We start from the raw sequence: 15,360 nt of genomic DNA, 5'->3' as shown, positions 1-15,360 counted from the left end.
GCTGCGGTGACCCGAGCGGCCGCCTCTGCCTCAGGCACCCCTTCCCCGAGAGACGGCACCATGACACAGGGAAAGGTACCGGCATCTCCCCCGCCCGCACCATCCTCCATCCTCAGGTTTCCCCCATCTCCCTGTCATCCTTAGCAAGCCCTCTGAACCATTGTAAGCACCTTGTGCTTGGCTCTTGTGCGAAGGTCCTGGGTGGTCCTTGCTGAAGTCAGAGGACCCAAAGGCCCATTTCAAGGAATGGGCTGTGGCCTCTTCCTGCCCACCAGGCTCTCCTCTCCTCCATCTACATTCCACCCATGCTTTGGCATCACAGGACCCTTCACAGATGCCCAGGTCTTCTTAAGGAGTCAGCTTAGGAGTCGTGTGTGTGTGTGTGTGTGTATCCCCAGGATGAACCCTCAGAGGCAGTCTCTATGTGGCACCCCCCTCTTTTGTCCAATCCCAACCTCAACCATGTTATACTCATCTTTTACACCCTCCACAGAAACCCCCCCTCCAACTCCCTGTCATCTTTCCATTTCTGGATACAGCCCCTGTGGCTGAGGAGTTACTATGGCAACCCTGCTTCAGGATGTTCTAATTTTTGTTTTGGTTTTGGCCAGACATGGGACTGAATGGGACCGGATAAAACGTCTTCTCTTTTTGTTCCTGTTTTAGGCCTGAAATGTAGAGGAGGGGGACTGGGGCAGAGACTTGGCTGGCCTAGTAGGGTTATGTAACATTGACAGCCTGTGGAATTATACAACCACCAGGGCCTCAGGCAAAGGAAGAGGGTCCTCTGGGGTGGTGCTAAGGATTGGGTAGAGAAAACAGAAGAAGGGCTTCCCTTCTGCTCCCACTTTTTTTTCCTCAGAGATGAGCCTCAGAGCCAATGGCATCTTTCCTGGGCTCTTAGACCCTCTTTTCCTTGTTTGCAAGCTCATCAGGCCAAAAAATGATGTCATTGGGTGATACCATCTCCTGCCATTTGGGCAGGCTTCACTTGGGAGTGCTGGATGTGGGGAGGGCAGGGCCAAGGAGGCTCTGGGGGTCTGGTTAGCAGGGTGGTTCCTGGTGAGGAGGACCAGTGTGGACAGGGCTGAGGTCAGAGGTGATAATCCTTTCCCAGGCACGAGCCCTGGGTCTGGGCTCAGAGGACCTTGGTTCTGGTGGGCTGAAGTGGATTTTCCTGGGCATGACCCTTCCGATCTGGATGATGAAGGGGATTGGCGAGTAGGAGGGAAGCAGATGAGCCAGGGCTCCATTCCCACAGGCCTGGGTTCTGAGGCCCTTCCCTGAGGATCGAGGGGTGGGGGTTCACCATGGGGAAAATGAAGCGCTCCCACCTCTGCGGATTCTCTCCCTCCACTTCCCACCCCTGCCTCCATCAGTCACTTTGCTGACGCTGCTTCCTGTCCTGGGGTGAATGTATTGCCCCTGCCTCTTCCACCCCCCACCCCCACAGCTTGCTCCCAGGCTTTCTGATGATGGAAAAGGCCCCTCCAGTTCAGTGGTCCTCAGGGCTGGACGGAAGCAGAATATCCTGGTGTGGTTTCCTTTTTCATACCACCCTTGCCTCCCAAGTCATCTCTTCCCTGGCGGCCTCATTCGGGCCCTCAAAGCCCATATCCTCTCACCGAAGCTGAACTTGTACATTGTCGGGGCCTGTCATCCTGCCATGGGACATTTCCCACTGGGCCTCAGTTTCCTTGTCTGTAAGATGATGGAAGGGGCTGAACAAGGCGCTTTCCCTTCCATTAGTAACAGTCTGATTCTATTCTGGTTTAAGGGAGAGAGGCTGAGATTTCCAATAAGAAAGAAAGAAAGAGTTAGTCCCTCAGTCGTGTCCGACTCTTTGCAACCCCATGGACTGTAGCCTGCCAGCTCCTCTGTCCTTGGAATTCTCCAGGCACAAATACTGGAGTGGGTTGCCATTCCCTCCTCCAGAGGACCTTCCCGACCCAGGGATTGAACCTGGGTCTTCTGCATTGCAGGCAGATTCTTTACCAACTGAGCCACTAGGGAAGGCCTTGAGATTTCCAAAACGGATTCTTAGCCAAGGGCTTCTTGCCCCTCCACTTCGCTGCAGCCCCTATTCCTCTTCCTCCTTTCCCCCTCTCCTCTCCCCCTTCTGTTTCCCTGCTTTCCAAATCCCTGCCCTCCTTGGTCCTCTCCAGCCCAGGAGAAGGCCAGTCCCAGTGGATGGTGTCTGGACTCTGCAGCCCAGTGGGCCATGGCCGGCTTTGAGTCATTCTTCCTCTCTGAGCCTCAGTTCCCTCATTTGAAAACAGGGGTCAAAAATATAGTTAGCAAGGTAACAGGGAGATTGAGTGAGAGAACTTTTCATTGAGTAGTATTTTTTAAGCGCCTACTCTGTGCAAGGCCCTTCTCTGGACCCCAGGAAAAAGGTGAAATCGTTTAGAGCCGGGCACTGCCCCAGGGACAGTGACCCCCAATGGTGGGCTCTCCTAAGAATTTCCAGCTTGCTCAGTTCTTACCCCTATTCCAGTGTGTATGCCTCTGGCCAGCTCCGAGCCTCCTAGAGCTCAGTTCTCTCATCCATAAAATAAGATTCTTTTCACCAGCTTTATTGGGGGTAGAATTGACAAATAGAAATTGTATACAGGGACTTCCCTGGTGGTCCAGTGATTAAGACTCCACTCTCCCACTGCAGGAAGTGTAGGTTCGATCCCTGGTAGGAGAACTAAAATCCCACATGCTGCATGGCACAGCCAAAAACAAAAAAACAAATTGTATATATCTAAGGTGTATGATATTTTGATGTACATGTAACTTGCAAAATGATCACCCCAATCAAGCTAGTTAACACGTCCATCACTTCACATAGTTACTTTCTCTTTGTTTTTTGGTGGCAAGAACACTTATGATCTACCCTTTCAGCAGATTTCAAGGACACAATACGGTATTGTTAACTCTAGCCACCATGCTGTGCATTAGATCTCCACAACTAATTCATCGTGCATAACTGAACCTTTGTACCCTTTGACCAGTATCTCCCCACTCCCCCCACCACCCGCTGACCCTGGCAGCCACCATTCTACTCTGTGCTCCTGTGAGTTTGACTATTTCAGATTCCATGTATAAGTGAGATCCTCCAGTTTTTTCTTTCTGGGTCTGGCTTATTTCACTTAGCATAATGTCCTCCTGATTCATTCATGCTGCTGCAAATGACAGGAATTCCTTCTTTAAGGCTGAGTAATATTCCATTGTATATATACCCCACATAAAATAGGGAAACTCTTGTCTGCACCCCTGTCATTCTAGTAAGGGGACAAAGTACCTGGGGCAATCCCAGAAGTGGAGGGGCTGGTGCGGAGGACTTGGGTGGCGCCCTGTCCCCGGTGACTGTCTTTCTCTGCCTCTCCTCCACAGCTCTCCGTGGCTAACAAGGCCCCCGGGACAGAGGGGCAGCAGCAGGCGAATGGCGAGAAGAAGGAGACTCCGGCAGTGCCCTCGGCCCCGCCCTCCTATGAGGAGGCCACCTCTGGGGAGGGGCTCAAGGCAGGAGCCTTCCCCCCCGCCCCCTCGGCTGTGCCTCTCCACCCGAGCTGGGCCTACGTGGACCCTAGTAAGTCTCTCAGTTCCTGGAGGCAGGAGCCTGAGGGGAAGTGGTGGGCCTGTATGAAAAAACCTGTGTAGGAGGAAGTTGCCCAGAAATAGATGCACTGTGTGGTTGTCAGATGAGGCTGTGATGTCAAAGGTTTGGAGTTTGGAGGGCTGTTCTAAAGATAGGTCAAGGAGAACTCCATGAGAAAAGAAAGATACAGTTTCTGCAGTCAGAGTTCTCTTCGGTAGGTAAGAGAGGTTTTTTCCAAGTTATCGAGCTAGGACAAAAAGAGGGAACAGATAGGGGAGAAAAACCAGAAGTTGGTCTAGAAGAAAGGGATGCAGAGTAGGAGTGAGCAAGGTTAGAGCGGACACAGGAAGGAACAGTACGAGACCACAGTTGACCGTGGCCTCAACTGGGACTGGCTCCCTGTGAATGGGATGCAATCTGCTTACATGCTGGCTGATCTGAAACCTGTGTACATGGAGGCCCCAGGGTTGTTGGGGGCCCCAACCTGAGGATCCCCTTCATCCATCACTCTCCTTGACTCTTTCCCTCCCCCAGGCCTTAACTGGAAGCAAATATCAGCTGTAGTGGGATTACCTGGTGGGTCAGATGGTAGAGAACCCACCTGCAACGCAGGAGACCAGGGTTCGATCCCTGGGTCCGGAAGATCCCCTTGGAGGAGGGCATAGCAACCCACTCCAGTATTCTTGCCTGGAGAATCCCATGGACAGAGGAGCCTGGTGGGCTACGGTCCATGGGGTTGCAAAGAGTCAGACACGACTGAACAACTAACCCACACCAGCCTTAGCATCTCTCACAGTCAGGTACAGTTCCTAAGCAGACCCATGCAGGCTGATGCTAGCTCCTTGCAGACTAAGAATCATGGCTGGTAGGGACCCCTCTGTTAGGCTGAGCAGCCTGGGGAAACCTTGCCTCAGGCCTGGGAACATACAACCCCCCACGAGGTGTAATGAAGTCTTCCTCAGCCCCTTCAACCTCCCTCAACAGCCCCTTATCCCCTCCCCCACCTTATTGAGTCCCCACCCCCACCCCTAACAGAATTCTAGAAGCAACCCCAAGAACAATGCCTCAGACAGAGTCTTTACTCACAAGGAGTGGCCACCATGGTTCGCACCTCCCACCACAAAACTCCTCAGGCCAAGAAGTCCCACCCCACCGTGACCTACTGGAGGGCCTATGAAGGTTTGGTGTTCATGGGAGCCCTTCCTACTGCCCCCGACACCCACAGGACTGCTTTTTCTCTCCTTTCCTCCCCCCTCTGTGGCCTGGCCACTTGGGCTTTGGCAGGAAACGTAGACAGTACACAGAGTAGTGAAGGATAAGAGGTTTAGGGTCTTCAAGCCCCAGGCTGGCAACTGGTCTACCTCCCTCCCCACTTCCTCATTTCCTGTGTCCTGGTTGCCAGGAATGGCTGCTGTAAGGAATGTTTTCACAGAACTGTCAGGGCGGAGGAAAGCAGCTCACTTCAGTCAGCAGATGACAAACATTTCCTAAGCCTGCCCCAGGCACTGTGTCTGGCACTGAGCTGGTTTCTAGGGATGCACCGATTTGCAAGACCTACATTCACAGAAATGACTGTGTAGACAAGTAAATGGACAACCACCACACAGAGAAACAGGTGCGGTGATGGAGGCCTCAGCCATTCACCTGCCGACAGTCAGGGAGGACTTCCTGGAGGAAGGGGTATCCACATGGAGTCCTGAAGGATGGCATGTGTTAGCTTGGTGAAGAGGTGGGAAAATGAGGGTCTGAGGTTGAAAGAAAGAATATGCAGAGGCTCAGAGGCATGAGAACATATCACTGAAAAAAATATAGTCACGCTGGAGAAGAGTAGCAGGGAGCAGTGTGCAGTGGAGCCGGAGGGCTCATGGGAGGCTGAGGAGGCTTTGTTGGGGAACTCAAACTTGAATAAAAGGCAGTGTGTTAGTCACTAAGTCCTGTCTGAGTCTTTGTGACCCCGTGGACTATAGTCTATCAGGCTCCTCTGTCCGTGGAATTCTTTAGGCAAGAATACTGGAGTGGGTAGCCATTCCCTTTTACAAGGGATCTTTCCAACCCAGGGTTGGAACCCCAGTTGCATGGACTTCAGGCATATTCTTTACCATCTGAGCCACTGGGGAATCCCAAAAGGCAGTGGGGAGCCATCAAAGAACCTGAAGCAAGGGCAGTGCCAACATCAGCTTTGAAAGACCAAGGTAGAGGCTATTGCGGTGGAGGGGAAGGTCGGGGAGATCTGGTAGGGATAGTGGGGGAGAATAGAGTGGACATATTTGAGGCTTTAGGAATGATTCAGATGCAGAATTAAGAGGTTGGTGTGGTCAGCATCAGGCACAAAGTTTTCACTTTTATCTTGTTTCATCCCTGGTGGGTGGGTATCACTGACCTCTATCATAGAAGAGACTCAGAGAAGGCTGGTGACTCCCTTAAGGTCCCACAGCTAGGCAGTCTTGAGGACCGATCCACATGTTTTCCTATGGAGCCCATGCTTTTCTGAAAGTGTAAGTTCTAGGACCAGGCTCCCAAACTTCACCTGACTTTATTTCCCCTCCAGTCACTGCCCTTCCCTGATTCCCAGCTAGAGCACCAGCAGGTCTGATCTTCCCAGGAGTCTCCTCTTCCCACCCCAAGGGCCTCAGAGCAACCTGGGGTTGGACCAATGACCCTGGGGATGTGCGAGGTGGCCCGGGGAGCGTGGCTGTCCCCTCTCTGATTCTCAGCCAAGAGGGAGCTAGAGTGTCCAGGGAGGGGTATGGGGGGCACAAGAGGGAAAGGCCACATTTCTATGAAAGAACATGGCCCCCAGGGAGCCCCAGCTGGGGGTGGGGGCAGGAAGAAGGGGAGGAGACAGTTCTTTCTCAGGACTCAGAACGAGACAGGTGAGAGGCACCCTGGGAGAGGTCTGGGACCTCTGTGGGAAGAGATGCGGTGGGGCTGGAGGTTTGAGAATGGGGCTGGAGAAAGAGGCTTCGCCTGGTCCCGGGAGCCAGTCTGACAAATACTCTGAGCGGGTGGCCGTCGGCGGCGGTGTTCACATGTGTGTGGGGGGCACTCATGGCCCTCCCCCTGCCACGCAGACAGCAGCTCCAGCTATGAGAGTGGCTTCCCCACTGGAGACCATGAGTTCTTCACCACCTTCAGTTGGGACGACCAGAAGGTTCGCCGAGTCTTCATCAGAAAGGTAACTGCCTCCCCCAACTCCTCCAAAATGGGAGGGTGGGCAGGAAAATCCCCTTGAGAAACCCCTGGCCCAACCCTCTGCCCAGAGGCCACCCTTCTCCCCATTGCTGTGACCCCAGCTGATAGTACCTGCTGGTAAGTGGGGCATCCACCACCCCCTGCTATGCCTGAACACCTGCTCTCTTCTCTCCAGACCCCATGGGTGCAGGCCGTGGAGCGTCATTGCTCTCTTTTCTCCTTGGCCTGGATTCCTTCCAGTGACTCTGAAGATGGAGGGTGGAGGGCCTGGGATGCGGGTCTGGAGGGTAGATCGAGTCACCAGGAAGAAGGGCCTGCCTGATCTTGGCTGGGGGCCTGAGCCTCCCGGCCTCCAGCAGGGCCCCCTAAGCTGAGAGGAACCCCTTCCTGTCCCCAGGTCTATACCATTCTGCTGATTCAGCTGCTGGTGACCTTGGGTGTCGTGGCTCTCTTTACCTTCTGGTGAGTTGACCATGTGAACCAGCACACTCCAGGAGTGGTGGGGCCAGGCGTGGGGTTGGGGGGATCCAGCATCAGACAGGTCTGGGAATGTTTGCCTGGGGATATTTGTTCAGGGCAGCGGTACCCCTCGTGCTGGGAAGAACCTTAGCCTGGACACATGGAGGGGTCCTCCCTCCAGTGGGGGTGGCCCCATGCTTTCCGGGCCAGCGAGTGTCTGTGAAGCAGCCTTTCCTCTCAGACACCACAGCCCTACGTCCAGGCATGTCCGCGTCTCAGCCCAAGACTGTGGCTGGGGTCCCCTGCCCCACCAGGGTTGCAGTCACTCCTTTCTTCCTCTCCAGTCCTGTGAACTGGGAGCGGGGGGCAGGTGCAGATGTAGAGCCAGAAATGGAGACAGAGGGTCAATTCGGATTCTCTCTTCCTCCTTTCTCTGCAGTGACCCCGTGAAGGACTATGTCCAGGCCAACCCAGGCTGGTACTGGGCATCCTAGTGAGTATTCCACGCCACCCACCCCCCTCACCGGAAGCACCCATGGCGGCCCAGGGTGGAAGGTCTCTGCTGACAAGTCCCAGCCCATGGCCTCTCCCCACCCCATGGGGACTGTCCTCACAGGAGCATGGCCAGAAGGGCCCTTCTGAGATGTTTAGGTCTGAGAGGGAGGGGAGAAGAGGCGTGTTGGTTCTGGAGCCTGCATAAGGAGGGAAGGGTGGAGCTGGGGTTATGGCTGGAGAGACCCAGACCTTGGCCCTGAGCAGAAAGGGGCTGGGACGCCTTGGCCTACACTAATAATAATGTTGCTACTCTTATTAACATAGTGTTATTAGTGCTTACGAATTATTAATCATAATAGCTGCCACTTATAAAGTGCCTAATAAGGGCTGGGCATTGTTCGCTGTGCTTGATATACAGTATTGCATTCGCTCAGGTCTACTGGGTATAATTACCTTGGAAAACTCAGGCTTGGAGAGGTTGAGTTTGCCCAAGATCACACAAGTAGACAGTGGTGGAGCTGGGGTTCAAACCCAGGATTCAGGCTGAGGCTTGCACTCTTAATCCCTCTGCTTGGCAGACTCCCTTCCCCTCGAGCAGTCAGCTCCCGCCTATCCTGAACTCTGCAAGGAACATGGCAAGTAACTTGAGAGAAGGCTCTTCTGACCCTCCCAGGTGGGCAGTTAAGAAATTGTTCTGGATAACACCAGGCCGGACCACCATAGGCTCAAAGCAGAGCTACTGTCAGCAAAGTCTCCTTCAGCACCCATTGTGAGCCCAGGCCGGAACTGGGGCTGCTGGGAAGGCAGCCTCTGCAGGGCCAGGCAGCCCGTGAAACAGGAGGGGCAGCTCTCGGTCCCTGTCAGGAGGGGCCAAGAGGACTGGGGACTGGAGTGGCTTAAGCAAAAGCGTGTGTGGGAGCTGGAGTGGGAGTGCATGGGGGTACGTTTGTTGAGTTAGAGACCAGGCTGGCGGAGCACTGCAGGGGTCCGTGGAGGGGAATCTGGGACACCCAACAGAGCAGTGGGCGTTCTGGGATGGAGGCTTCCAATGTCCACCCAAGGAGCTTGTGCACTACAGCTGTCCCAGGCCTGTTATTGAAAAGGAATCTGGTGGAAAATGTGGGCTCAGCCCAGAGCTTCTCGGATCACCCGAGCCCAGAACAATCCTACAGTGGGCCTTGAGATAACATAAGCCAGCCCAGAGACTGACAGGAAGGAGACATCTTGGCCTCTGGGGCTCTTTAAGAGCCCTAAGCTGGGGGTCCCAGGGGAGGAGACATTCACACCCAAAGCCTTTCTTAGGGTGCAGGACAGAGGGCCTGTCTGCAGACCAGGCAGGGAGGCGAGCGTCTAGGGGAACTGGGCACACTAATGAGGGTAAAGCTAATGAGGCCCCAGGGACTGCTGCCCCCATCAGCCCACGTGGCGGGTTGGCATGACTCCCAGCACGTCAGCACCTCCTGGCAGCCTCTGAGCCCCGAGACCTCGAGAGAGTTTCCAGGCCCCTCGTCAGGCTTTCTGTGGGGGAGTCTTCAGGACTCTGTGCCCTGAGCAGATGGAGCAGGGGAACAATCCAAGAATAAGCAGCTCAGGAAGTGGAGGCAGAGTCGACCCACTGAGGGCGGGTGTGAGACTCTGACCTCCGCATGCCGAGACTTAGCATCCTCCTTCCTCCTCAGCATCTCCAGGCAGAAAACAGAGATGCTGTGCTGGGCTCAGGGATGGATGGGGGTGGAGAGAAGCCGGAATTGGGCCTGGGCCCTGTGCTTTCCATGGAGCATGGCAAAGCCGTAATGGTGCTGATGAATTCACCACCGAGATGCTGTGCTGTCCTACAAAAAGCCAGCCTGTGGCTCTGTCCTTCCAGCCCCCTCCCCACCTCACCTTGGTCCTGAGTCTGCCTCTGGGTCGGACACCTACCAGGCCTGACATCTAGTGGGTCTCACCCCTCCCCAAGTACCAAGCCCTTAACAGCAATAAGAATGAAACAGGTCTTTTTCTCTGTATGAAGCACTGTGCCATGGGATTTGCAGATATTCTTCATTCGATCCCTAACAACAACCCTCCCAGACAGATACTGTTATTATTACCATTTTATACATTGAAAAAAATGAGGGTCAGAGTGAAGATGTTGCTTCCTAAGCAGCAGAGCCAGGATTGAAGCCTGTCTTTCCGACTGCAAAGCTGTTGCATGTCCCCTCCGTGCCCGGCAGCCTCCGCCACAGCCAGGAACTGGTCCCGGAGCAGCGTAAGTTGGGAGAGGACGCTGGGTTTGGACGCTGGCCTCCACCTGAGCCTCGTGCCTCTGTGTTGACATTCTGTAAATAGACCATGGCTCCAGCTCAGGCCCTGGGGCCCTGGATCTGACGAGTCTGTCTCTTTCTAACTCCTGTGACTCATTCTCCACTCCCTGGATGGCCGCCTCCCAGCACCCCCACCCCCAGCCCTCGCTTTCTCCAGGCCCCAGTTACCTGCCTCAGTGGGCTCTTGCCTTACTGTCTGATTGCTTTCTCTGAGCCGCGGCAGCAGGAACTGCATGCCTCCCTGTGGTGGGGGGAGTAAGGACCATGGTATGGAGGTGGGGGGAGCCAGGCAGAGGAGGACAAATGTGAGCCCAGAACTGGGGCGGGGGGGAGATGGGTCCCAGCCTCTCCAGGAAGCTGTCAGTCAGCCAGGGTCTAGTCATAATAATAACAGCGCTCAACCTCCCCTCCCCTTCACCAGGCCTTGGTGCTCAAGGCTGGACTGGGTGCTGCCGTCCAACTCTCGCTACAGTGAACTGATACCAGTATTCCTATTTGACAAAGCAGGACGCTGGGGCTCTGCAATTCAGTAGCTTGTGCGAGGTCACATGACAGTGGTGCCAGAGCTGGGAGGGGAAACGTGAGGGTCAGGCTCCCAAGCTGCCCCCAGGCCGCCTGTCCCTCTGCCCTTCCTCCCAACCACTCATCTGGAGGGTTGAGGAGCTCTGGACCGGAGAGAAAAGGAGGTTGAGCTCTGCCCTCAGGAAGCTTCTAGTCTGGCCAGGGAGATAGGCCCCACACCCAGGATACACAGAGACTAAGGTATTATTATTATCATTATTGTTGAAGTGACTGACCGGTGACTCAAGGGAGACCCAAAGAGAGCAAGTGCTGGAGTGTTTCTTAACAACTCCAGGGGCAGGATGATGCCACGGTCCCTCACAGAGCAGGATGTCTTGCAGCAGCCCTGGTCATGGCACTGAGAACCCCTCCATCACTGTGACAACAGTGACGCAGCATTTGCAAACCACCGAAGAGTAGGGAAGGGTGAAGACAGAGGGCTCCTGTTCACCAAATCCAGTGGCCTTGTCTCAACCCCTGCATTCTCCGAGTTTTTCATCCAGGAATGTTTAAAGATCGCCTAACCCGTGCCAGGCTGAGGATTAGACAATAGGTCGTTCCAGATGCTACACCTGGGTGCGGATCCGATGAGCAGGCCTGTGGGGTATGAGGTGCAGGCTTTGGCTGAGTTCTGTCCGCGGTGCACAGAGCAAGCCCCTCCAATCCCGGCCACAGGCATCATCGCTGGTTGGTCCTTTCCAGCCGGGGCAGAGGGAGGTGGTCACCCTGTGAGGATGCGGAGAGCGATGAGAGGGTAGATGGTGGGGTGGAGCATGGTGCGGGATGGGCTGGGGAGGTGGGCAGGGAGTGGATCACACAAGACATTGCCAGGTCTTTGGAATTTTAAACAGAAGAGTCACATGATGGGATCTGCCTGTAGCTTGGAGAGTGGCAGGCAGGGTTGGAGGCAGAAGGACTAGATAGACAGAGGTGGCTCAACCTAAAAGGGTGATTGCAGGAATGGAGAAAAGGGAATAGATTTGAGAGCTGCCTAGGTAGAGGACTTACAGGTCCAAGTGATTAGTTGGGTGTAGCAGGCTGGGAGTTACAGCTGACTGAGCTGCTGGGTGGGTGACTCCAAGGCTGCAATGGGGGGTGCCCAAGAAGGAGCAAGGAAGAGGACAAGTTCGATTCTAACCTTCTGCGTTGGGTATGTTTCTGAATGTGTCTGCCCAGTCGGCAGTTGGTTATTCAGGTCTGAGGTTGAGAAGGAAATTCTAGATCAGAAATATGGGTGTGCAAGTCATGAGCATCTGCCTGATAAAGGGAGTCCTAGGAATGAGTGAACCTACCCAAGGGGAGTGTGAAAGGAGACAGCTTGACAGAAGAGACCCGGTGCTGAAGCAGGTAGAGAAGGAGTGACCAAGGGAGTTAGGCAGGAACCCAAGGCTATGTCATTGTGGAACCAGGGCAACAAGTGAGAGATCAGATATTGAGATGCCAGGAAAGATAAGTATGGACAAGTGTCAACTGGACTCAACAAGGTCATAGTGATGTTGCAAAGGCAGCTCTCATTAAGCTGGGGCTCAGGCTGGTTTGTTGAGGAGTAATTATGAGATGGAGAAAATGCCTTCAACAGAGACAACTTTTTCAAGAAGCTTGGCTATAAGGGTGGATAATGTCGCAGTAGCTAGAACCATTAAAGGTGTTGTTTAAAGATTCAGGAGAACAGCTGAGGAGGTGTGTGAGGGTCAATGGCAGGACAGGGGAGGGTGTGGGACCCAGAGGCTTGGGGGATTAGTCTGCGATGAGAGGAGGGACGGGAGGAAGCACACAGAGATCCGTGGCGTGATGTTTCCAGGTGGCAGACAGGGAGCCGGGGCGCCCCACCTCATCCTAGATCTTTCTGGGACACATCAGGGCAGACCAGGCAGGAGAGTGAGGCAGCCTGGGAGGTTTGAAGCTGGCGGAGGATGGTTGGCGTTGCTGCCATAGGGGATGGGCGAGAGAACTGAGGACAGAGATGGGGAGGGATGACAGGTGCCATGTCTGAGGGCACATTGGGCACTGGAGACCATGCATTGGCGTTGGCACCAATCTAGGTAGGCATGATCATGCCCCACCCTTGGGTCCTCAGCCCTCATCTCCCCACTCCTGGACTGGCCTCCAGCTCCACTGCTCTCCAGAAAATCCTCAACCCTCAATCCTTGTCTCTGGGTTTCGCTTGAGCTTCCTGCCAGTCTCCTGGTGGACATGGCCACCTGATCCAGAAATTCATGCCATAGGTACTTCTCACTGTGCCAGGTGCTGGCAGGAAAAACAAGATCGTTACAAGTAGCAACAGGTCCAGGGAAAGGCCTGAAGGAGGCAGTGTGGGGTAAGTGGTTATAAGTGAGGACTCTGGGGCCAGAATGCCTGGGTTCTAACCCTGCCTCTGCTGTTGTGGTAGTTGTGTGACCTTGGACAAGTCGGCTGGCCTCAATGAGCCTCACAGAGACGATGTGAGGATTATATTAGTCAATATTCATAAAGCATGTAGTTCTCTGGCTGGCACATAGAGAACACTATATGAACTCCATATATGAAGCTGTACGTATACACCTATATATACGCGTGCATGTGTGCGTGTTCAGTCACGTTTCTTTCTCTGCAACTCTGTGGACTGCAGCCTGCCAGGCTCCTCTGTCCATGGAATCTTCCAGGCAAGAATACTGGAGTGAGTTGCCATTCCCTATTCCAGGGGATCTTCCCGACCCAGGGATCAAACTTGCATCTCTTGTGTCTCCTGCATTGACAGGTGGATTCTTCACCACCAGGCCACCTGGGAAGCCCATATATATATATGTTTGTGTATATACACACACACACAAGTTATAAGATACTATCTGGAGGAAAACCACTTTGGATTGGGTGGTTAGCTATCCTATGGCACCCAGGATTCATGATTTCTAGAAGTAGGCTCATCTTATTCCCCTTCCTCTCTTTTGGAACTAGACTATCACCCTGTCTGTTGCAAGGTTCTAGGATGGTTGTGGGCTTAACCAATCCCTGCCCCTGACCCGCAGCACCTTGCTTGGTGTCCTGTGGGCAGAGAGTGGGTTGAGCAGGCGACTGAGTGGAAAGGCTTCAGGAAAGACCAGCTGACTCCCTGGTCTGTCTGTCTCTCGCAGTGCTGTGTTCTTTGCGACCTACCTGACCCTGGCCTGCTGTTCTGGACCCAGGTAAAGATGGTGGAGGGGGGAACTTGTGGGAACATGAGCAGGATCTTGGAAGTTCTGGCCCCAGTCCTGCCTGCCACCAGTGCTGTGCACCCTAAGAGAGCCCCATTTTCTGGACTCTGTTAAGCAGGCCTGCCTTCCCCTGTTTCCTTGGCACCTCAAAGGTTGGGGAAGGGTGAGTGGACAGATGGGGGCCCATGGGGATGTGCCCCAGGAGTGGGGGTGAGCTTGCGGAGCCCTGGTCTGTGCTGCCCGCACCCCACTCTCCTCTGAACTTGGCGGCTTGCCTTACAGGAGGCATTTCCCCTGGAACCTGATCCTCCTGACCATCTTTGTAAGTGACGTGGGGGTGTCTGGGGACAGATGCTGTAGTGATGGAGGGAGCAGGGATGCAGAGTGAGTTTTGAGGGCCAGGAGTTGGGGACAGCCAAGATGAGGTCACTGAAGGAGGCAGGAGTATTTTCACCCCACTTTTTCTTCAAAGACAATTCACCCTCTCTTTCCAAATGAGCTTCCTCTCTCCACTCCATCCACTCTGTCTTTCCACTATGATTTGTTTTTAAGAGGTTTGTGTGGGAAATCCTAGAGCTGTGGGTAACAAGGGGGATGGTCATAGGAAAGGGGAAGAGCAGGGCTGCAAAAGAACAAAGGGACAGCTGGCTCAAGGCCCGTTGAGACCTCCTTCCCCAGATGAAGTTCTGGAGGTAAGCGCATATGCACAAAGCAGACTCAGAGTTGAGGGGTGCGCACAAGGCGGGGAGACCCAGGCTGGCCCTTGAAGGTGTCTGGGCCCCACCATTCCCTCACACTGTTCTCCTTTCAGACCCTGTCCATGGCCTACCTCACTGGAATGTTGTCCAGGTAAAGCAGATGGGCAGAATGGGGGAGTTGCCCCAAACACTATCCCTCCTGGGAGCGCTGGCTAGGCAGGTGTTGGGGAGGGGCAGGCAGGTAGGAAATGCTGGCTTCAAGCCCACTCCTCCTGCACTCTACTGGACAGTGCCTCCAAGACCTGGCCAGGCTGCCGGGGTTGGGGTGGGAGACGGAGGACAGCAAGGTGACACCTCTCAAGCTGCACCTGAAAGGACCCCAGGTTCATGCTCATGCAGTTCCCTGAAAGCCACCTCCATACACCAGCACAAACCCCACCACCACCACCTCTTCAGGATCCTTCTAACAGGATTTCGAGTCCTAAGCATGTTGGGAGGTTGGGTTCCAGTAGAAAGGATGGGGAGGCAGGAGAGGGAGGATCATGGGAAAGGAGGGAAGGTGGGCCCCACGGAGGTGGGATCAGGTCCTTGCAGAAGGGGGTGGGCCTGGGAGGAGGGCCGGGGGAGACCAGAAGCCCTGCCCTGAGGCTGAGCCCCTGCCTGCGGGTCCTGCAGTTACTACAACACCACGTCTGTGCTGCTGTGCCTGAGCATCACGGCCCTCGTCTGCCTCTCGGTCACCGTCTTCAGCTTCCAGACCAAGGTCAGCTCTGGGGCCCGTGGGCCTGGGAAGGCAGGTGGGATGCAGGCTCCGAGCTTGGATCCCTGGCTGGGGAGAGGTCACAAGGATGAGAAGCTTATGGGGAGGGCACCTGGAGTGGATGGGGCGGGACGCC

At 54.6% G+C, this 15,360-nt stretch overlaps 1 protein-coding gene and 1 non-coding gene across 2 annotated transcripts in view; one reads left to right on the top strand and one right to left on the bottom strand.

Moving 5' to 3' along the window:
• Positions 1 to 6: 6 nt before the first annotated feature.
• Positions 7 to 15,360, top strand: part of FAIM2 (Fas apoptotic inhibitory molecule 2) — a 33,902-nt gene continuing 18,548 nt past the window's right edge. Inside the window, exons 1-9 of the mRNA XM_010857785.1 lie at positions 7 to 75; positions 3,382 to 3,577; positions 6,658 to 6,761; positions 7,176 to 7,240; positions 7,677 to 7,730; positions 13,707 to 13,757; positions 14,049 to 14,088; positions 14,578 to 14,615; positions 15,140 to 15,227. Of these exons, the coding sequence (XP_010856087.1) occupies positions 61 to 75; positions 3,382 to 3,577; positions 6,658 to 6,761; positions 7,176 to 7,240; positions 7,677 to 7,730; positions 13,707 to 13,757; positions 14,049 to 14,088; positions 14,578 to 14,615; positions 15,140 to 15,227 (651 nt within the window). The 5' untranslated portion in view covers positions 7 to 60. The remainder of the gene's footprint in view (positions 76 to 3,381; positions 3,578 to 6,657; positions 6,762 to 7,175; positions 7,241 to 7,676; positions 7,731 to 13,706; positions 13,758 to 14,048; positions 14,089 to 14,577; positions 14,616 to 15,139; positions 15,228 to 15,360) is intronic.
• On the bottom strand, positions 1,942 to 2,013 carry TRNAC-GCA. Its single transcript has one exon. It is a non-coding gene; the product is annotated as a tRNA-Cys (tRNA).

Source organism: Bison bison, unplaced genomic scaffold, assembly GCF_000754665.1.
Source record: "Bison bison bison isolate TAMUID 2011002044 unplaced genomic scaffold, Bison_UMD1.0 scf7180017864383, whole genome shotgun sequence".
Classification (NCBI taxonomy): Eukaryota; Metazoa; Chordata; class Mammalia; order Artiodactyla; family Bovidae; genus Bison; species Bison bison.
Note: the sequence above shows the minus strand (reverse complement) of the source record. Positions and strands in the feature narration are given on the sequence as shown.